A 23,548-nucleotide genomic window follows, 5' to 3' on the forward strand; every position below is an offset into this window, starting at 1 on the left:
CTTCATGTACTCAAAATTAGCCTGTTGCCCATAGCCCCAAGACAGCCTCTTCCCAAGTTCCTTATTTCCTCCCTGCTCTTTATTGTGTAAAATGTAACATCCCACTGTCATCTGGTCAGGCTCTATAACATTATTAGGAACAGTCTGCTTGTAAATGGTGGGCATCTGATTAAGTGAGACTGCAAGTTTTGCATGTGAATGTGCATAAAGAGAATGCCGGTCCTGCGTACCCAAATAGCCCAGACCCTTTCTAATACTGCTACTACTAGTGATGACCACTGTCATCTGACTCATCATCTACTGCCATATACAGTCCATGAGGCCAAAATGTCCACCCTTGTTCTCACTCTCACTTGATGTAAACTGGAAGAAAGGCAGGATATAAGTAATATAAAATAAAATAAACCTTCCAGATTCAGATGTAGTATCAATGATGTTTTAGCTGGTACAACAATATTTTCTTGCTTAAGTCTCACATCTATTTCCATATCTGTTACTGACAATAACTGTAGTAGACATCTACACTCTTTTTCCCAGAGAGGTTTTATTGCTGTTATACAGTCCACTGCATCAACTTACCTAGGTTGCTTTAGCTAATTTTCCATTAATTCTAACTATGCAGCAACAACACTACCCAATGATATACAGTGCACCTGTGCCATACGCAGGTGCACTAGATGCAGCTTCCAGCTTACACAGAAGTTGCACAGCAATTAAAGTAATGGTGTATGCACCTGTGGCTCCTGCACTGCTCCGAGCCATGAGCATGCACCCCATTGTTTTTAATGGGGTATGAGCATATGTGGATTTCCCCTTATGTGGGGGGATCCGGAACGGATTTCTGCATAAGGGGAGGGCCCACTGTAGTAGGAAAATGTACCACGTCATTTAGCAGAAAACATGAACTTTGCAGAGTTCACAAAAGCAGCCTTGTGTATTTTAAACATTAGTTCCAGTTAACATGTGCTTAGGACAGTAATCCCTGTTTTGGAGCAAGAGAAGTAGGTTAGTTGTGACCATTTCTGCACAAAGCATGTAAATACACAAAATGTCAAATCTCTATATAAACCATACAAAAGGTTTATGTCAATGGAAGCAAATCTAAAGCACATTACACATATTAGTTTACTGGGATATAAGGATACAGTGCTATCTAGTACAAACACTAAGTTTTTTTTTAGAACTCTCTCATTCTTAACACAATTTTTACTGTTTTTCACAAGTTGCTTCAAACCCTGGAGGACTCTCAAAGCAGCCTTTAAAATGCAGGAGGGGCTGAAGCCAATAGAGTAAAAGATTAGTAACGGCCCACTGTTCCTCATGTAAGCATGCTGCAGTTGCCTTCAGATTCCAGCTTTTGTTAGGAAGTTCTGCTATAATTACATCCAAGCTAGTGCAACTTTCAATTTCTTGACAAGTGAGCGGCGTGTGACAGCAGCTGAACTTATCCCACTTCCTGGTACTATAGGCGGCTGATGTTTCATGTATTAAGATTAAATTTGTGTTGACTTCCTGCAGCTCCTCTCCAGAGTATTCAAGAACTCAATGTTTAGATGTCAGAGTGAGTGTAGATGAGACACGGAAAATCTGTGGCAACATATTACTGAGCTGGTAAAACATTTCTTCAGAAATACTCTGTAAAAATGAAAGGGGGGGGGGGGGAGAGCATGAATGTTTTCTTGTTCTCTTCACCTATGCAAGCCAAACCTGTGAGTTTTACTCTTTTAAATTCACACAATAACAGCATGTGTTGGGAGACCACACTGAGGTGTGCTGGGGTTAAATAAAGATTATGGTGGTTCTTGATATTCCAGGATGTGTGGATTCTGCTCTTCACTGTCATGCTCCCCTAATACTGCTTCTTTCGTTTTGGTACTCATCCTCATCTGTCGTACAGCATTTGTAGTATCCTTTTCTTGGCTATTTACCATGTACAAGGCAGTTCCCTTATGTGTGTTCTGTGCTTTAAAAACCCCACACTTGTAAAATTATGGGATAATTGTCATTGATGCAATCATTTTGTTTCCTACTATTCAGGAGAAATTGAGTAGTTCATATGACTATAGTTCATAGGGCTTGTCTCCCAGTCTCTTCCAGTCACCATTCCCTTTAGGTCCATCTATTCAAGGAGTATTGACCCTCCCCCCCTCACCATTCCCTTCTCCTTTCGTGTCGTGTCTTTTAGATTGTAAGCCTGAGGGCAGGGAACCGTTTATTATCCCCTCTGTTGTAAACTGCTCGGATTCCCAGTGATTGGACGGTATATAAATAAAACCTATTATTATTATTATTATTATTATTATTATTATGTTCTATTTATGCATTCTGTTCTGTACACCATAACAAGCAGGAAGAGGAGGAAAGCGAAGCTCTGCAACTTCTCAGGTTCCTCCTACCAATAAGTAGATGCTGTGTCAAAGGACTATGATAACATCATGAACTTAAATCTAGTAAGATTTAATTGTTAAATCTTCTGTTAAACATCCAGGCTGAAAAATATTTAATTACTTATGAATGTCATTTTGATCTTTTGCCACTTTTAAAGAAAACACATAGTTTTCCAGTAGCTCATGGCTTCACTAGAATGGGGATCAAAAGGAAAAATATTTGGCCTTATTAAGAACCAGTCAGATGCACACACACTAAATTATGATGCAGTACTGTATCTTTCATTCTTCAATTACAAAATAATTACACAATTATAATTGTTAGAATGTACTATGTAAAACACAATCCTCTTGTGAGGAAAAACCATCAACATATAGGAGTTCCTATTATGGTATTCTCAGAAAACTAAATGAAGATAAGAGCTGTTCAACTATGGAACATGCTGCCTTGGAGTGTGGTGGAATCTCCTTCTTTGGAGGATTTTAAGCTGAGGCTTGATGGCAGCTGTTGGGGGTGCTCTGATTGTGAATTCCTGCATGGCAGGGGGTTGGACTGGATGGCTGTGGTGGTATCTTCCAACTCTAGGATTCTATCATTATATATCAAACCCATTTCATTCTTTTCATGAAATAAAATCTATTCGTTTTATATATACAGGTATTCTAATTTATTAGTCAGTTCCATGAAACAGTGGACACAGAGTAAGTATTTCCTCAATAAATATAAATCTAATATGCTAATAGAGAACTTATTATATGTACTATTTTAATTAGTGTTTCAAAAGAAATTGTGCCTTGAAAGTGTCATTCCCATGATGAGGAGTGATACTACTGTTAACAAGTAATGTTAAAAATACCAATCCAATATATTTTTGGATAAAAACAATCTTACCTAATAGGTTATAGGCCGTGCATTTTAAAATAGATATTCATAATCAGTTATTTCTATCACATTATTTCTAAAATACAGGAGTGCTTTCTAGAAAAAGTGTTGTCCCCCCCCTCTTTTGGAATAGAGAGGCAAAGCAGATTCTGAAACTCCTTGCCACATATGACTTGTCACTTGACCTCTGCTAGAATTTGAAATGTGATGGAACTATAACTCCTGTTTGGGGTACATGTGAGTAACTGTTGGCTTTTTCCCCCTTCAAATTTTCTTTCCCCGCATAAAGAAAGGGCAGACTGTAGTTATACTGTTTGAGATTTTTGCTTTGCTCTCCTTATTATTCTACCCACCTGACCTATTATGACGACCCTGAAAGAACCCCACCCGACTATGATAAGACGGAAATAGACAGCAAGCTAACTTTTAGCAACAGTAGTGATATTGTGGTATTGTGATTTTACTGAATATGTTATAATGTGTATGTTTTTATGCTGTGATCCCACCTCGATCGGCAGGGAGAGGCGGGAAAATATAAATAAAAATTTATTATAAGTAATCTGTCATATAAACCATGATAAATAGGATACACAGAAATAATGCTGCTAACAATGACTTGTTTATATGCTCCTTACATATACAATACGCAGACTTCTGCTGGATGTTTGCATATGAACTCTTTTTTACTTAATTGCTAGCATGATTGATAGATAGTATGGGTCTAATTGCTCTTGGACTGAGAAGTCCCACATTATCAGCAAATTAGCACTGCCTGCTGAAAACCTATGTAATGAGTGTGTGAACTGAGTGATACAATTTTTTTATCTTCTCTGTACTACTTAGAATCATACACTTACTGAAAACTATTTATTAATTTTAATTTATGCAAATTTTAAATTTACTAAATTGCATGGAACACTTTTCTCCACATTTACATAATCTGTTAGAGCCTATAGTTCCATCAATAAACTTTGTGAATTTGAAGTTCAACATTACTAGTTATCAATGTTCATTTTGTTTTTTATAGGGTTTGATTATCCTTTCTATTTTAGCATCCTGCTTCAGTGACCAAGGAAGGCATCTTCCCTCTGAATGACTGTATGAGGTCAGCAATGGATTGGATGAGGGAAAATAGACTTAAGTTGAATCCAAATGAAGTGGAGGTACTCGCTATAGAAAACCCTGCACTGGGTATGGAGATTTGTTCACCAGTCCTGCATGGGATGACACGTTCCCTAAAGGACTGTGTCCACAGACTGGGGGTACTTCTGGATTCGTTGCTTCAGCTGTCTTCCCAGGTTGATGTGGCAGATAGGAGTGCCTGTTATCAGCTTCGGCTGATACGCCAGCTGCGACCCTATCTGGAGCAGAGGGACCTAGAAACAATTGTACATTCATTGGTAACCTCACATCTTGATTTCTATAATGTGCTCTACATGGGGCAACCCTTGTGCCACGTTTGGAAGCTGCAACTGATTCAGAATATGGCAGCCAGGTTGGTCATGGGTAAAGCTAAATTCGACCCTATTACACATATATTGAAATCTCTTCATTGGCTCCCTATTAGCTTCCAGGCTCAGTACAAGGTGTTGGTTATTATCTATAAAGCCCTACATGGCTTGGGTCCAGCATGCTTGAGGGACTGCCTCCTCCCATACAATCCTTCCCATGCACTCATGTCCTCTAGGAGGAGCCTACTCCAGCCAAAGAAAACCAGGCTCGTGGTGACTTCCCAGAGGACCTTTTCAGCTGCTGCTCCTAAAACATGGAATGACCTGCTGGAAGAGATCTGCCATATTACATCTTTGGAGGCGTTTAAAAAGGCGATAAAGAAGGATCTCTTCCGGCAGGCCTTTCCAGACTAACCTCCAGCTGAATTAACCAAATTGATTCATTCACTCTTTCACCGTCTCTCCTGATGGTCTCTTGGAATAATTTGACCTGTGTCCTTAGTTACAAATTTGTAACTAAGTACACTGTACTGGGTATATTGTATTGTGTCTTGATGTTTATGTGTAATTTTAGCAGAAGGAGGGAGGGTTAAGGGAATTAGGGAAATTTTATTATTGTCTGTATATCTGTTTTATTGGACTGTTGTTACCCGCCTAGAACCCGAAAGGGAGAGGCAGGATATAAATAATAATAATAATAATAATAATAATAATAATCCATTTCAGTTATACATCATTTACAACACGAGCAGAAATCAATTTTTTAGTAACCATAGTTCAATCACAATATGTTAAAACTTTTTAAGTAACATTAAAATGGGAACATCACTTGAGAAGGCTGCCATTTTATATAACAGTAAGTCACACTGTGCTATGTAAAGAAAGCAGCATTTTGATTTCTCAGTCTTTGAGCTGAAGTCCCATCACAGATGCAATTTGATTTACTAGTGATTATGTCACACACACAGGTCTAAGTATCTATCAGTGACTGCCTAGTGACATACTGGAAGCCACCTCCCATCTCTTCTGGCTGCAGTTCTGGCCATTTTGGGGTTTTTTTGGAAGGAGAGAGTTTGGGGGCAAAGTTTGGGAGGGGAAAGCTAAGGGGCTCTGAGAAACTGGGGAAACAAACTGTCACATTTGTGGGAGCTTTTGGCTGGTTTTGAGTGAATATAAATACATATTTAGTGTGTCTGGGGGCATCACGGGTGGGATGAGGTCAGGGTGCACAGGACTCCCAAGGGCTACAAGCTAAAATAGCTGTATAAAGATTTGAATTCATATCAGACATTTTATTGTAATAACCATAGTTCCATTTGCTTATTTTTTGTGTTAAAAAGCCCTCAAGAATATGAGTAGTAACAGTGTGGGATTGAAAGTCTCTTAATGTCTGAACAAACATTTTCAACCGTTTTTTAAAAATTGGACAACCACTGGGCCTTTTCTCTTATTGTCTGTATAACAAGTTAAATAATAACAAACAAACCTGTGGTACCAGGAATTGTACAGTCCGAGAAATCCCTCCATCCCAAGAAGCCATTTCCATCATGAATCCTAGATAGCAAAAGTCACCAGGAAACAATCAGGAAACACTGATTGTTTTCAGAAGGTTCAAACATCAACAGCATAAAAAGAACAATTATGAGAGCCAACCTAATTTCTTTAACTGTGTAGTCATTTTAAAATATATCAAAAGACAAAAATGTAAAAGTGTAATTCAGTTGTTACTGCCAGCAGCCCTTGGGGAAGAAATGGACTTTTCTTTTGTTTCTATCTGCAGTTTTGCAAGATGACCTATATATATTCATCATTTGAGTTATGGAAAGAGATGGAATGTTGGTGAGTAAGTGCATCTCAGTTGTGCATCTCATTGAAAAAGGTAATAAGGATTCAGTGTGAAAGAATGTTGCTCTTGAGAATTACAGAGAAAATTTGGGGTGCACAATACTTATAGAAAAATGTTTTTTCTTGCTTTGAGAGTTTTTCTTCTCCTCCCACTCCTCTTTTTAAGGAGCTCACAATCCTCCTCCATGGAGTGTACAATCCCATCAGCATGTTTAGCCTCGCAGCAATCCTGGTGATCAATCCATGGTTACCTAGTGGGCTTCAAGGCTGAGCTTGTTTTGTACTGCAGATCTACCTAGTCTAAATTCAATGCTACAATATACTGGTTCTCAGAATATGCAACAATGAAGCAAATCATACTGGAGTTGAATATACAAAACTACATAAATGTATGGCCAACCCATCTAGCTCTGTGCTACCTGTTCAAATTAGTAGCAGGTATCCAAGGACTCAGACAGTCCCTCTCCCTTTTCAGCCCTACTATTTGACTATGGTAAAGTCTGCCCTTGCCTTATGTGGACTTTGCATACGCTGCTTTGAGAGTATGCGGTCTACGGGCAGCAAGGGGGGAAATGGTGTGTGCTCCGTATGGGAGCACACCACCATAACAATTAATGGGACTTGAGCATAGGCAGTTTTCCCCATATGCGGGGTGTGTGTGTGTGTGTGTGTGTGTGTTCCAGAACAGATCCCCTGCGTATGGGGAGGGAAGACTGTATAACAAGAAATGCCAAGTACTGAACCTGGAATCTTCTGCTTTCAATGTTCAAGCACTAAACAATGGCCATTCCACCATAGTGAAAAGAACTTTTATACTGCATAATTAATAAATAATCATGAGACGATTTTACTAACCTTTTACACACTTAAATACAAGCTCTGCTCTTTTCAGACACCAAGATATAGTCATTTCCTTAAAAGAAAAATATTAGAAATAAGCTAGGAACACATGAAGCAAGTGAGACAAATAAGCCATTATGACAAGTACCTTGATTGCTTTGGGATTTCAAAATGTTTATTCATATTATTTTGGGTGCTATCCCATGTTTCTCACTAGTTGTCTACTCATTACTCATTCTCTCTTTTCCCCATTCCACTAACACTTCTAGAGAGCCTCCTTTCATCTAGCTCTGTCAAAATGCACTAATTCTAATTTTATTTAAACTACCTGTTTTCTTCATGTGCTAAGTTCTCATATTCTAAAAGTAAGTGACCAAATCTAAAAGACTGCTAACAAATGACTCCCTAAAAGTTTGTTTGTTTCTATCTTGCCTTTGTCCCCAAAGGGACCCAAGGTGGCTCACAATAACAGTTTAGTTTTGGGATCTCAAAGCAAGATCTGCCTCTGCTCATGAAATTAAACTGGAACTGACAATCCTATACATATTCATTTCAAAATCCTATTAATTTTGCATGAGGCTTTCTCCAGTCAAAAGAACTGTTAAAGAGCTCAGATTAATATATTAGCTATTTAATAGACTAGTATTAACAATCAGTTGTAAACAAATGTGCAAGGGAATTACTACGGTTATCTTCAGTCATAGATATTTAGGATGTCCTTTCCTGCTTTTAGCCAATGCTTCCAGAAGTCTAGAAAAGAGGGAGGATGACTGAAGCAAGCTATTCTTAGTTCCAATAATTTTTTGAACTTTACTCTTTGGTCCCTTTTCCTTTGTAGGAAAACTTACAGAGTAGAGCCCGGCTCCCAGCAAAGTGCCAGGTGGAAAAGTTCCACCTGGAATTTTGACTTCATGATGTTGCGGGTTTTCAGGGCCCATAACATTATCCAACCTTCCGACTATTGTGAGGGGCACAAGATTTGGCTTCCAACTGTAAAATTATAGAGCTGAAAAAGACCTCAAGGGCCATCAAATGCAACCTCCTGCCATGCAGGAATATACAACCAAAGCACCCCTGACATATGGCCATCCAGCCTCTGTTTAAAAACCTCCAAAGGAGACTCCACCACTCCCCAAGGGAGTGTGTTCCACTCTTTAATAACTCTTACTGTCGGAAAGTTCCTGCTAATGGAATCTCTTTTCCTGTTACTTGCATCCATTGTTCCGTGTCCTTGTCGATGGATCAGCAGAAAGCCAGTTTGCTCCATTCGCAACATGACAGCCCTTCAAATATTTAAACAGGGCTATCATATCACCTCTTAACCTTCTCTTCCCCAGGCTAAACATACCCAGCTCCTTAAGTATCTCATCACAGGGCATGGCTTCCAAACTCTTCACCATTTTGGTTGCTCTCCTCTGGATACACTTCATTCTTCAACTTTTTCTGGTCTCAAAATGTTAAGATGATCGAAGAAATCTTGTCACATCATAGAATCATAGAATCATAGAATCGTAGAGTTGGAAGAGACCACTAGGGCCATCCAGTCCAACCCCCTGCCATGCAGGAAATCCAATTCAAAGCATCCCTGACAGATGGCCATCCAGCCTCTGTTTAAAGACCTCCAAGGAAGGAGACTCTATCACCCTCCGAGGGAGTGCATTCCACTGTCGAACAGCCCTTACTGTCAGGAAGTTCCTCCTAATGTTCAGGTGGAATCTCTTTTCCTGTAGCTTGCATCCATTGTTCCGGGTCCTGTTCTCTGGAGCAGCAGAGAACAAGCTTGCTCCCTCTTCAATATGACATCCTTTCAAATATTTAAACAGGGCTATCATATCACCTCTTAACCTTCTTTTCTCCAGGCTAAACATCCCCAGCTCCCTAAGTCGTTCCTCATAGGGCATGGTTTCCAGACCCTTCACCATTTTTGTCGCCCTCCTTTGGACACGCTCCAGTTTCTCAATGTCCTTTCTGAATTGTGGTGCCCAGAACTGGACACAATATTCTAGGTGGGGCCTGACCAGAGCAGAATACAGTGGCACTATTACTTCTCTTGATCTAGACACTATACTTCTATTGATGCAGCCTAAAATAGCATTGGCCTTTTTAGCTGCCGCATCACACTGTTCACTCATGTTCAACTTGTGGTCTACTTGGACTCCTAGATCCCTTTCACACGTAGTTTCATTCAGCCAGGTGTCACCCATCCTATATCTGTGCATTTTATTTTTCCGCCCTAAGTGCAATACCTTACATTTCTCTGTGTTGAATTTCATTTTGTTAGCTTTGGCCCAGCTTTCTAGTCTATTCAGGTCATTTTGAATCTTGATCCTGTCCTCTGGGGTATTAGCTATTCCTCCTAATTTGGTGTCATCTGCAAATTTGATAAGTATGCTCCCAATTCTGTCATCCAGGTCATTGATAAAGATGTTGAATAGCACTGGGCCCAGGACAGAGCCCTGTGGGACCCCACTGGTCACTTCTCTCCAGGATGAAAAACAATGAAATCTGATCTTGTCTATGACCAAGAAAGCAATGATGTACTCTACTTCCTTACTCTCTCTCTCGGCACCAGAAAAAGAACATTTTCATTTTCATTTCTTTCTGACTTTGAAAGTCATTTCCACAAATACAATGGACCATCTTGAACTATTAACTCAATTTTTATTTCTGTTACTAATCCTGGGAAAAATGATAAGAGTATCACTCCAAATCCTGGGATTTTAGAATTCTTTTAAAACTCATTCTATTTGAAATTGCCCTTCTCTATTATTTTTATCCTGTCTCTCCATTAAAAAGGAGCACTCAAAGTGTGTAACAATTTTTACTGAGAACATATTCAAAACAAATTTAAAGTGTTAACAACAAGTAAGAATATAAAACTACCATAATCATAACAATTACAGACACTAAAATAATCAAAATAATAGAATCAAGTTTAAAGCCAATGTTTTAAAGACAGGTCTTAAAAACAGCAAGAATGGGAATTGATTAACTCCGAGAGGAGTCCCCAGTATGGGAGCAACATAGCCTGCAGCTATCAACCAGGCCTTTGAAAACACTAGTATCCCCAAGAGGGTTTCTCCTGAGGACCATAATATTAATCCAGGTTAATAATGAAATAGGTAATCTGGGCTCTAAATTATATATAATTTTAAATGTTAAAAATGAACATCTTGAAGTGGACCTGGGAAACTACTAGCAATTCATGCAGGCCTTTCAATATTAGGGCACCATTATCTTGATACCATGCACCAGTTAGCAGTCCCATTCTTCCTCTTACTGTTTTCCTTTTAACCATGTCTCTCCTAGTTCTTTCAGCCTCCCACCCCACTGCATTTGCTACATCCTTGCTGCATACGCTCAAATATATGTTTCCTTTCCTTCTCAAAATCATCCTAGGATCTCAAAATACCGTGCTAAAACCTGTTCTATTCCCTCCATGCATGCATTTTAGCCTTTTGGTTACTTACCCTTTCAGGGCTAGTTATATACCTATACTATTTAATAAATACTGTATATCACTTATTTTTTTAATGTTGTCTGTCTCTTAATCTTCTCAGTGGTTAGTTCTTTTTGGATGTACAATTTTCAGTTTTTTAAAATGTGGAATTTTACTTTCTATGAATGTTAACCCAACTCTTCTCAATAAAGTACCCCCTGGTTCAGCAATCTCAAAATCCTCTTAAACCTTAACCTTCCAAGTGCTTACCATATATAATCTATAAGTCAAAAACATTAGAAACCAGGCCCTATGAAGAGAAGGTTAAGAGGTGATATGACAGCCCTGTTTAAATATTTGAAGCAGTGTCATATTGATGATGAAGCAAGCTTGTTTTCTGCTGTACCAGAGAATAGGATCCAGAGCAATGGATGCAAACTACAGGAAAAGAGATTCCATCTCAACATTAGGAGAAACTTCCTGACAGCAAGAGCCGTTTGACAGTGGAACAAACCCTCGGAGTGTGGTGGAGTCTCCTTCTTTGTAGGTTTTTAAACAGGCTTGGTAGCAATCTATCAGGGCTGCTTTGATTGTGTGTGCATAGACGGGAGTTGGACTCGATAGTCTTTGTGGTATCCTCCAATTCTATGATTCTATACAAGTCAATTTGGTAATACTGATAAAACAATAATAATTGGCAGTGCTTTTCTCAACCACGGCAGGAAAACAAATGGGATCATAAAGTAAGTGTTGACTCCACCACCACCCCACCTGCTGTGGCTGCCACTGCTGCAGGAAAGGTTGTTGTTCTTTTGGAACTACTTGTACAAGAGGCTCTCCCCAGACAGACTACCATAACAGGGAAATCCCAAAAATCCCCAGCATTCAAAAAGCCCCATTACCACTCTACTCAAAGACGTATCCTAACTTTCATCCAAAACCATCCTCTTATCTTTATAGAGTGGCCAAAAGATTTCCACTTCCCCCTCCCTCCCTGAGTCAGGTTTTCCTGCCTGCCTGTTGGCTGGTGGTCTCTGGCTCTTGTTAGGCAGACCATAAGGAGGCTGGTGGAGCTGGGCAATGAAGTCCAGGCTCCCAGCTATCCAGAAATGCCAAGGACTACAATTTCCATCTCAGCTGCGATTAAGATTAGGAATATGTAGTAGTCTAGTGGTGTCAGGATTTTGATTTGATTTACTGGTTTGGCTGAAATGATTGTACTATGTAACTTATACTTTCTGTTTGTGCCTGGAGGACAAGTTGGTCCTTCATGTAGTGATAACTTTTTGCTATAGAACTCTAGCTAGAATAAAACTTTTCTTTAGAGTACTCTGCCTGCTGCACTCCTTTTCATGTGCCTTAGCTTGGTTAGTTCCTCACTGGGTTTGTAAATATCAGTGGAATTCCTGACAATGTCCCAAATGCATTGCTATGGTGTACTAGGTTAACCATTGGGTGGTGGCCAAAAGGTTTGGAGTGAATGAGTGACAGAGCCCATTAGAGGCAGCATCCAGTTCCTGATGATGGCTTTGGGAAAGAGTGCTATGGAAGTGAGGGTCCCAGTTGGTGTGTGGTGAGGGGAGGGATCCCTATCAGACATTTCCCTGCTGCTGGGGTCTGGCAGGAGGCCGACAAACTTTCTGCCCCTACGACTCACAGGAACCCAATGCAAGGAGGGAGGCAGTGGAATGTGTTATAATTTCTCTCTAAAGCAAAATTGTTTTTTCTGCAACTGTTGTGAGACCACATCCAGAATGTTTAGCTAGTTTGTGAAGGAATAAATCTTGCCTTTGGTGTCTTGGAGTCTATCTGCTTAAGAGTTTGCCTTATTACTACATCAGACATTACATGGCGTCAGAAACTGGTGTACAGTGCACCCTTACTTTACGCGGGGGATCCGTTCTGGACTCCCCCGCATAAAGCAAATACCACCTATGCTTGAGACCCATTTAAATGAATGGGGCTTGTGCACGTGGTGGTGCAGTGGCGCGTGCCCCATTCATCCCTATGGGATGTGCTGTCCCTTCTCCCTGCACGGCTTTTAGCATATGCTGAAAGCTGCGTAAAGCGCGCCTGCGTATGATGCAAGCACATTGTAGAATCTTCTTTATTGCAGCTGGCAGTTTGTTTTTTCTAACTGAAGATATGGGCTCATTCTGGTTTCTACCTCCCCTTGTTTGGCAAGGTAATTTGGCTGAGAACTGGAGGCACTCTGAAGAAGCTTTCCAATTATATCTCACTGTTGCTGGATTTGAAAATATTGCAAAGATAGCAAATAGCTATCATATTATATTGGGTGGGGGGATATCATATTACAGCGTGCCCGCGTCATATGCGGGCGCACTTTATGCGGACTTGAGCATATGCGCTCAAGCCGCGGGGGTGCGCATGGGGTGGAAGGGGCGGCGCGTCCCATTCAATTGATTGGGCGCGCACGCCCGTTGCGCCACCGCGCTGCCGTGCACGAGACCCATTGTTTCCAATGGGGCTTGAGCATAGGCGGAATTCGCCTTACGCGGAGGGATCCGGAACGGATCCCCGCGTAAGGCAAGGGCCGACTGTATATTGGGTGGGTGGGGGGAGAAGACATGTCTTTATATGATGCTTTTATTTCCCCTGAGGAAAATCCAAGAGAACGCAAGAGGTTTTAGAAAAATGTAGAAGCCATTTTCTACCTTGTAATAAAATTGTTTTTGAGATTTTGTTTCTGGAAACATGTGTAGCACCCAGAAGTCACCACTGAACAATGTGTTTCTGAGATTAAAATGAAATTCACTAGTTGCGAATTTAGTGCTGTTAGCAAATACATGCTGAGAGATACGAGTGTGTTCAGCATGAAAGAGGAGATGGAAAGACTGATCTAAAGAGTAAGAGACCAGGACACAGAGCAATGGATTCAAATTATAGGAAAAGAGATTCCTCCACCACATTAGGAAGAACATTGCAACAGTAAGAGCTGTTCGAAAGTAGAACACATCCCCTTTGAGTGTGCTGGAGTCTCCTTCTTTGGAAGTTTTTAAACAGAGGCTTGATAGCCATCTGTAAGGAGTGCTTTATTTTGTATTGCTGCACTTGATGGCCCTTGAGCTCTATTCCAACTCTGTGATTATATGATTTTCCCATGGTACTCAAGTCTCATCTGGTTTATGTGGATCCATATGTACGCTGTTAACCCAGTGAACTAAATCCAACATCTCACAAGCTTGACTGCCTAAGAATGGAATTACTGAGCAGTCTGTTACATAAAACAATAATTTAGCCACTTATTTTCAAGTGTAACATTCAAACAGTGGTTCACGATGTTTGTATTCTTACCCACCGTAAGTTGCAAAAACTACATCACTCTTAATCATCACCTTCTTGCTTGGTATCTTACAGCACAGTCCTCCCTCCATTCTCACGGTTTTGGAAACCACGTCCCGCACTTATGCGTGAGGGGCGAATGGAGGGGGAAATAAGGGGCGTGGGCCTGAGGCGCACGCATACACGCTCCCACACCCATGAGCCTAAATTTATAGAATCATAGAATTGTAGAGTTAGAAGAGGCAACAAGGGCCATCCAGTCCAACTGCCTGCCATGCAGGAACTCTCAATCAAAGCATTCCCAACATATGGCCGTCCAACCTCTGTTTAAAGACCTCCAAGGAGGGAGACTCCACCACACACCACTGTCAAACAGCTCTTACTGTCAGGAAGTTCCTCCTCATGTTGAGGTGGAATCTCTTTTTCTGTAGCTTGCATCCATTGTTCCATGTCCTGTTCTCTGGAGCAGCAGAAAACAAGCTTGCTCCCTCCTCAATATGACATCCCTTCAAATATTTAAACAGGGCTTGAATATATTTGAAACTCCGTTTTTGTGGGGGGAGGGGGTCTAGAATGGATCCACTGCAAAAACAGAGGACTGACTGTCCATCATTCAAATCACCAATAAAGATGTTGAATAGCACTGACCAAGGACAGTGCATGTGGCACTCTGCTAGTTACTTCTCTCCAGGATGTTCCATACCCTTTGGGTTCAGTTGTTCTTCCAATTACAAATCCATCTGACAGTTGCATTGTCTAGCCCACATTTTACAAGCTTTTTTGGAACAATATCATTGGGGACCTTGCCAAACCATTACTGAAATCAAGCTATATTACATCATTCCCTTCATCTAACAAGCTAGTGATTTTATCCAAAAAAAGGAGATCAGATTACTTTGGCATGACTTGTTTTTGAGAAACCTGTATTCACTTTTAGTGATCATTGCATTCCTTTCTAGGTACTTACAGATTGTCTAATTATCTGCTCTAGATTCTTTCCTGATATTGATGTCAGGCTGATTGGGTGGTAATTATTTCAGTCCTATTTTTAAAAAAAGAAAAAAAAAACAAGGACAAAATATTCCCTCTTCTAGTCTGCTGGTACTTGTCCTGTTCTCCAGGAATTCTCAAAGATTATTGCCAGTGGTTCTGAAATCACTTCTGCCTGTTCTTTTAATACCCTTGGTTGTAGTTCATCTGGCCTTGAGGACTTGATTTCATGTAGAGTAGCCACATATTCTTGTAGTACCTCTTTACCTATTTTGTGCTGCATTTCCAGTACTGCATCACCTGCTTCTTTTCCCCCAGGTTGATTACTGTTCTCTTTTTCAGAGAAGACAAGAGGCAAATAAAGTGCTGAGTAGTTCTGCCATTTCTTTGTTCCCTGTCAGCATCTTACCATCTTCTCCAAGCAGCGGCCCTACCATTTCCTTGCTTTTTCTTTTGCAATGGATGGTTGGGTATAGATATTTTTAAACATGACAATTCTCCTTTTCCTGTGGTATTTGATTAGTTCCCAAATATGCAAATTATTAAGTTTACATGTAAGACTACAAGAATAGTGATTGATAGATTTAAATCTATGTTTGCTCACCAAACCAAGGACTTATAAAGAAGGTAGGAGATGCATGTGTGGATCTGCATTTGGCATTGTTGGAATATCGAGATACACCAGTTGCCTTACTTGCCTGAACAAATGTTAATGGGAAGATGCTAAGAAGTAAATTATGGGGCATAATTTACTATGCCCCATAATTCCTACTTATGTACATCAGAACCTATAGCAAGTCCAGGATAGACAGAAATTTTCTATAATTGAACAGCAATGTCTCTTCAACTATTACAAGAAGGAGATTTAATATGGATGGAATCTAAGCACTGGAAGGAAGGATAGCTTTCAGCTGTTGTTACAGAAAAATGTCAGCAACCACATTCCTATCAACAGAGGACTTTAGAAGGCAAAGTATATCAGCATAATAGGTGACAGTAAGGTCCACAAAGGCAAGCACCTGAAAGTACTGGTTACATAGTACTCAACCAAATGCTCAACCTGCTGAGTTTCCTGATGCTCTCTTAAATGACAAAGGAGAGACCAATGACCAGCATGCTTGATCTTATGACAAACATGTACCTGCAGCAGCAGATAGGCATTTTGTGTATATGTCAGGACAGGTCTGTGTTTTGTCAGAAAAAATGTTCCTTGAGGAAGGACAGTGGTAAAGACTATCATCAATAGTGGTTTAGAGATGTGAAAGGCTAGAAAAAAACAGGAAAATTTTTTGGGGGGAAAACCCTCCCCTCATTTCCCCCCCTGAAGCTTTTGTTGTTGTCCCCTCCCCCAAATGAAAGAATCGAAAATTGGAAGAAATTTGATTATGGAATGTTTTATTTTAGCATGATGAATAAATCTTTAAGACAATAAATCATTTCTAAAATCTATGTACACTATCAGATTATTCTAATTTCTGTGTAGCGAATGAGGAGGACAAGCAAGTCCTAGGTTATAAACTGAACCTTTCAGTGAAAGAGCAAGATGCATTTGTTCCTTTAGGGGGCACTGAAAGAATCTGGTCTATATTTGGAAATGCTCACACTAAATCAAGCTATAAACTGACATAGTTCGGCCAAGTACTGATGACCTCTGACCCTCTGATAACAGTGTTAATTGTTTGTATTTTTTAAAATATTTGTGCGATATGCATATGTATGAGAAATACAGTATTTTAATGTGTTCTATGAGGTGTATACTTTGTTGCTTGTTTTATGAAAGGGAGATGTGGTGTAATGTCTCTTTAAAGCAAAGCTGCTTTGTCTGAGGCTGTATAATGGGCTGAAGGTTTGTCAGACTCCTGAGTTTGTCAGACTTCATTCAGAATGTTTGGCTGGGTTATGTGAAAAAAATAAATCTTGACTCTACTGTCTTGAAGCTTTATCAGCTTATCAGCCTTTTTGCAAAAGCAGACATTACAGGGGAGCATTCTGCCATTCTATTCAGAGAAAAGGATGGTTCCTCTTTTGATAAAAGTTATAAATACTTCTTTGAGTAGAGTGGCATCAAGACTTTTTGAATGGCTAGGTGGGAAAGTGGCAGTGGGCAGGGGCGGTTGGATTCCTGAGCCAGCGCTCTCTGCAGAATGCATCCTAGAAGCCTTGTGCTAAGTTCTACCCTTGACTTACCCATAGCTCATATCAAAAACCATAATCCCCCCCAACCCTGCCCCTCAATCTATACATGATGTTGACTTATAGACAAGTGCTTTTAAAAGATGACTGCAAGTGTCAGGGCTGTGCATCTCAAGAAAAAATACATTTATGCTTAGGCAACATAAAAGATCACTGTCCTCTATACAAACCTAGCCAAATTTTAAGACCTCTATGTCCCACCACCATCTTCAGCACATTCACCAAAAATGCAAGAAGATGACTTTTCAGCAGCTGAGCCTATGCTTTTGGACTGGAAATTCATCTAATCCACTCTCCCAGTTGGCCTCCTGACAACAGGTAGAAACTTTGTTCAAACAAGCTTTTGACATATGGAGATCATTTGCTGCTATTTTTAATATTTTTGTTAATTTAATGATTCCTGGTTTTATCATCATATTTTACATATTATGCTGTATTGGGGTTTGGTAATTGATTTAGTTACATTTAAGATGTTACTGTGCTATCCAGTATGTACACTACTGCAGAAAGGAATAATAAATTTGATATAACAAATACATGTTGATTTTATGTTAAATTTCAACCATTTAATTTCATCTTAAACTGGGTTTAGCATCATATGATTCTACAGTGACAGCAATAACTGAAATAACTGAAAATGTTGCAGATTCAGTAAAGATGAAAGATGAAACTAGGAAATTTAAACTGGAAACATTTAAAATCAATTTTCTCATGATGTAAAACCTTAGCATCTGTTTATGGTTTCCTTTGGATTATGTAATATATGAATCAGAAACAGCCCTGTTAGAGAACATAACACAGATATAGGGTTTTCTACAGACTTAGCGGAAGAAACACTGGATCTCCATTGTAATTTATCTGCCTACACATGCTCTTGCTTACATGCGAGGTGGGTGGGTACTGGTGGTTTTGATCTGTGCCTTGGCAAAGATGAAAACCAGACTCTAAAAATAAAGCACCTTTGTCTGAAAGGCAAATTAGCAACACATCTGGCATCAGTGAGGTCACAGCTGATACCATAAAAGGGCCTTCTGGAAAAAACAGGAAGTAATACCTGGATGATGACCATTTTGGATGAGAATCTGTGTGTTTGTCATTTTAGGAATGTGAAAAATTAAAAATAGAATTTTAAATAAAGAATAGCACCAGATGTGGAGCCACAAAGATAATCTACTCAGGAGCATCATCATGACCCTTGAATCTTTTCAAGTTTAGGGGATTACTGAGTTAGTATTATAGCAGGTGAATTATTTCCTTTTGAGTTAAGTTGATGGAGTGATGAGCTACACATAAAAAATGTAATGTGTTCATCAGATTCAACTGACTTTTATTACTCATTCTGTTGACCATCACTGTTATGGGCCTAGAGGAGGATAGATTTACAAGCTCAGTAGCTACAATGCATTTGAAAAAGGAACATTGGTTCTTACCTGTGATATGTTCATTTTCAGCAATGTAGATGGGAATATCCTATAACATGGGTTGATTCCATCTATTGCTCCGAAATAGGCAGGAAAAACAGACTTGAAGGAGTCGCCACCAGAGGGAGCAACCCCCACCATCCCTCAGTCAACATTATAGCCGAGGATAGAAAACAAACTCAGAGAGCATTCAATGCAAATATAAGTATAATCAATAGAAACTATCATAAAGTCAAACTAAAAATAACTAACTAACAGTGACCATGTAGAACCAAGGGAAACAGCCTCCTCAGTTCTGGGTGGGGAGGATATTCCCACCTATATTGCTGAAAATGAACATATCACAGGTAAGACCCAATGTTCCTTTTTCCAGCGATGGAGGTGGAAACATCCTATAACATGGGACTTGCCAAAGTTCCCCGACCAATAGGTGGGTGAACCGAGGCATATCACTTATGTGAGAAAAAGGTACCAGGCAGTCAAAGAAGCATGGGGCAGAGGAGACAAAGATGTTTCTTGCCTTGGTCCCATTCCTTTTCTTAAATGAATGCTGAAACTTGGAAGAAACTTAGAAACTTGCCTTCTCCCAAAACAGAGTTTCACATATATTCAAGCCCTGTTTAAATATTTGAAGGGATATCATATTGAGGATGGAGCAAGCTTGTTTTCTGCTGCACCAGAGAACAGGACCCAGAACAATGGATGCAAGCTACAAGAAAAGAGATTCCACCTAAATATTAGGAGGAACCTTCTGACAGTAAGGGTGTTCGACAGTGGAACACAGTGCCTCGGAGAGTGGTGGAGTCTACTTCCCTGGAGGTCATTAAACAGAGGCTGGATGGCCATCTGTCAGGGGTGCTTTGATTCTTGCATGACAAGGGGTTGGACTGGATGGCCCTTGTGGTCTCTTCCAACTCTGATTCTATTTTTCTAATTTAAGTCAAGCCAAAAACATTTGTCAGTATCACAGAAAAGACAGAACAACTGTCAGGAAAAATAGTCCTAATTAGAAATCCACAAGAAGTTAAAACCTAAAGCAAAGCAAAGAGATGAGGTTCCTCACGAAAAGGAACTGAGGTAAACATGCAGGAATTCTAGGGGTGAAATAAAAGGTGGGTGGAATTACTGCCAAAAATCTGTCTAGTGATTCCAGAAGGTTCCAAATATCCTCTGTGCAGATGCAGGAAAATCCAATTGCGTGGTTCATAGAGACGATGAAGAAGAACACATAGTGGGCTCTTGGTGTCTCTGCTGGGGTTTTGCTCCAGAATCCACTGTGAATATCAAAAACCATGGACGCTCAAGTTCCATTATATATATTGGAGTAGTAAAAATAGTGTATCTTACATAAAATGGCAAAATCAATTTTTGCTTTCTGTATTTTTTGTTGTAGGAATATTTTCAAGCTGTGAATGGTTGAATCTGTGGATACAGAGGGTTGACTATACAAGTGGTAAATTGAAGGTAGAGGTTAAAAATGCTCCACTTCATCTCCAGCTCTCCTCAGGGAAAGCTGCTTACCAAGATGGCCTTGATGCTGCTTAAGCTATCATTGGTGTTGCTTACTTTGCCTACATTACTATATTAACATTTTTTCATTGGCCAGCCTTGTTACTGCACTACTGTACCTTGTGCATACCAATTGCAAAGAGATCAAATCAGTCTTTAAGTGTTGAAAAATCCCATTTGCATTGCACATGCCACCACTCTCGCTAAACTGGATAGTATGAACCTCTGAACATTACAAGGATTCTATAAAGACAGCCTATCTCAAAATACAATCTCTTCAAGAGAATGACTTCAAATTGAGCAGTATTGTTTATAATTCACATGATATATTGGAACATGTGTAGCTAAGACCACATCCATACCATTCCAAATTAGAAATTAGTGCCAATTCTGACACTGAATGAGATTCTTCAGGCTTTAAACAGTACAGCCTGAACAGCTTTTCCATATTTATTGATAGGAGAACTTGTTATAAATAAACTAACTAATAATAATGTGCAGGAAATCTATGATTACCATTCCTGGACAGACTACCATTTGGTCTCTGATTTAATATTTCTAATGAAGGAGGATCTACCAGTTTCTGTGGCACACTGCTATACTTCCAAACAACCCATTGTCATGATATTATTAGACTTCCTGCTGACCTGAGCTCCCAGAACCAAAAACTTGGAGGTATGCTGCTTTTCTGGTGCAAGATGTGTTGGAGCAGCTGCCAAAACTCATTAAGTCCATTGAAAATAACGCCTTCCTTCTGATTCACATGGATACTAATGATACTGACAGCCACAGACTTAAACATTTTTCAAGGAAACATGAAGCTTTGTGTAGGAAGCTAAAGGACATGTTTTGTTATTCCTTCAATCTTTCCTGGGCAGCTGATCTGGTAATTCTGAATTGTACCTGTTCTGCTCCTAAGCAATCTGGACTTCTCTCAATCTAATTTGATCTGATCCAGGTTTCTGGACTGCTGTGTCTCCAATTCACTTCTCTTGGGAAATCTAAAATGGCTGTAAAATTATAGTATACCCTGAAGAGAAGAATAAATCTATTGTTTCAAAATATACAAAGAAACTGTTGGTGATGATCATATGGCACTGTATTGACACCCACCTCCCTTGACTCTTTCCTTAAAACTTTAAGAGGATTTCCAACTACCTTCACAGTGGAAGAAATCCACCCATACAGCAAAAGCAGTACATTAGTCAAGCAGGAAGGGCGAAGTATCCATCAGGTGCAGAATGGAGGCAGTATGAGTAGTATGATGAGGAAATATTTTTGCAATTTGTTTTATTCTATCAGCAACTGAAATAGTGAGATCCAATGATGTAGGTTAGGAAAAAAGTAGAGGTGGCAGGGGGAGGGGGTGTATGCTGTACCAGCAGTTACTGGTGAGATGCATCTAAGAAAGGGGAATGTCAATAAGCGTATAAAGGTGCAGTGACTGAAATAGGTTGCTGTAGTGCTGAGTCTGGAAAAAATGTGGTACACTATTGAAGCGCTTTGTTCACTCACTGAGACAAATGGAAGAACTTGGCGAAAATGAGCTTGGAAAACAAGTGTTTTATGTGCAACTGAGAAAGAGACAGAGTAAGGCCCTGTGCTGACTGGCCATTAAAGCTGGCCTGGGGGCAGAGTCAGGGCATGGTATCCATATGACACACACCCAGCTTCATCCCCAGGCCCGAGTGAAACCGTGTGTCGCACCACATGGCGCATGGTGTCACAGTGCTCCTCTGGCGCTGTGTCCACATGACACAACACCAAAGAAGCGCCTTAAAGCCACAGTATTTCTCCACTCCAGAACTCTCCCCGGATGTTGAGTGTCATCATGTCTATCTGCTATTTCTGTCTGGATGCTCCATCGGTGCCTTAAGCTCAATATGGACAAAAAAACTACTTGTTTTCCCGCCAAAGCCAACTCTGCATTATTCATTTTCAATCAGTTAGTGACACTAACATTCAACCTGTGAAGGAAGTGCATAGTCTTGGTTTCATTTTCGACTCTTCCCTTTCATTTGTTCCTCAAATTCAGGCCGTGGCAAAGTTGTGCCATTTCTTTCTTTATAATCTAGTGAGAATCAGGCCTTTTCTTTCCATTTTTACTGCTAAGATTTTGGCTCACACGCTGGAAATTTCTCGCCTGGATTACTGTAATTCTTTGCTAACTAGGTTTCCTCTTGCCCATCTTGCTCCCTTGACTTCTTTGCAACACTGCCGCTAGGATAATTTTTTCCGCCTGCCGTTATGATCATGTCACTCCATTGTTGTCGTCCCTTCACTGGCTCCCGATCCCATTTAGAATCTGTTATAAGCTCTTATTACTAACTTTCAAAGCCCTTCATGGTTTGGCCCCCACCTACTTGTCAGCACTTGTTTCACTCTATCTTCCTGTTCGCTTTCTGCACTCTAGTGATTTGGGGCTGTTGATTCAGCCAAGGATTTTCTCTGCCCCTACTCAGATATGCCCTTCTCCCATGCTGCCCCCTATTTTTGGAATCTCTTTCCCATGAATTTGCAGACCACCACCTCTTTAGACTACTTTAAGTCCAAATTAAAGACTATTCTATTCAGGGAAGCTTTCCAAATTTTGTCTTGATTTTATGACTGTATATTTAAATGACATATTATTTGTATTAATTTTCAATTTTATAGTTTTGTTTTAGCTTTGTTATAATAATATCTTATTAATTTTATAATTTTGTTTGTGGTCTTAGATTGTGTGCTGTAGGCAGGCTTTTGTTTCTATTTTGGATTGTTGTTTTCTCTCCTTTGTAAAGCACTATGTAAAGGCTATGGCGCTATACAAATAAACCTAATAATAATAATATCTCTAGAAAGCACAGATTGGTTGCCCTGCTGGTAGAGAACTGCAACAGCTGGAGGCCCACACAACTATTCTTTCTCTCTTTCTCTCTCCACTCACACATTTGGATAGACCAAAACCAGACTTTCCTGGAAGGGCAACACATGGGGTAAGCCTCTAGGGAGGAAGAAAATTTTCAAACTCAGGAGGGTGACACTTTGAAGAATGTGATAGACAGAAGCAGCACTATCAGGAACCATGTCTTGAGTTTGGATAGCTACAATCGATCGCTAGCACTTCCCCTAATTAGGCTGGAACATGGACAACAGACTCAATCCAGAGAGCATGGAAGTGGGTTCTGTAAATGAAAGGGCTTCTGCCAGTTCCCAGAAGAAGAGGTGACATGTGGTGATAGGAGTCCCTGCTGAAAAGAACAGAAGCAGTGATGCGCAGTCATGACAAGAAGCCCTGAGAAGTACAC

At 40.0% G+C, this 23,548-nt stretch overlaps 1 protein-coding gene across 12 annotated transcripts in view; it reads right to left on the reverse strand.

Moving 5' to 3' along the window:
* Positions 1–525: 525 nt before the first annotated feature.
* The window catches only part of LOC149312536 (FERRY endosomal RAB5 effector complex subunit 3), a 60,651-nt gene continuing 37,628 nt past the window's right edge, over positions 526–23,548 (reverse strand). For 10 of the 12 annotated variants that reach the window (XM_089524813.1, XM_089524818.1, XM_089524814.1 and 7 more), the window contains 3 exons: positions 7,422–7,479; positions 6,208–6,275; positions 526–1,635 (listed from right to left, as the gene is read on the reverse strand). In XM_089524813.1, coding sequence (XP_089380939.1) covers positions 1,543–1,635; positions 6,208–6,275; positions 7,422–7,479 — 219 coding nt within the window. In that variant the 3' untranslated portion in view covers positions 526–1,542. Of the gene's footprint in view, positions 1,636–6,207; positions 6,276–7,421; positions 7,480–23,548 lie in introns of those variants that run through there. The other 2 variants (XM_089524817.1, XM_089524816.1) reach the window with 1 other exon arrangement.

This window comes from Sceloporus occidentalis, unplaced genomic scaffold (genome assembly GCF_023333645.1).
Source record: "Sceloporus occidentalis isolate IW3139 unplaced genomic scaffold, rSceOcc1.0.p SCAF_5, whole genome shotgun sequence".
Lineage (NCBI taxonomy): Eukaryota > Metazoa > Chordata > Lepidosauria > Squamata > Phrynosomatidae > Sceloporus > Sceloporus occidentalis.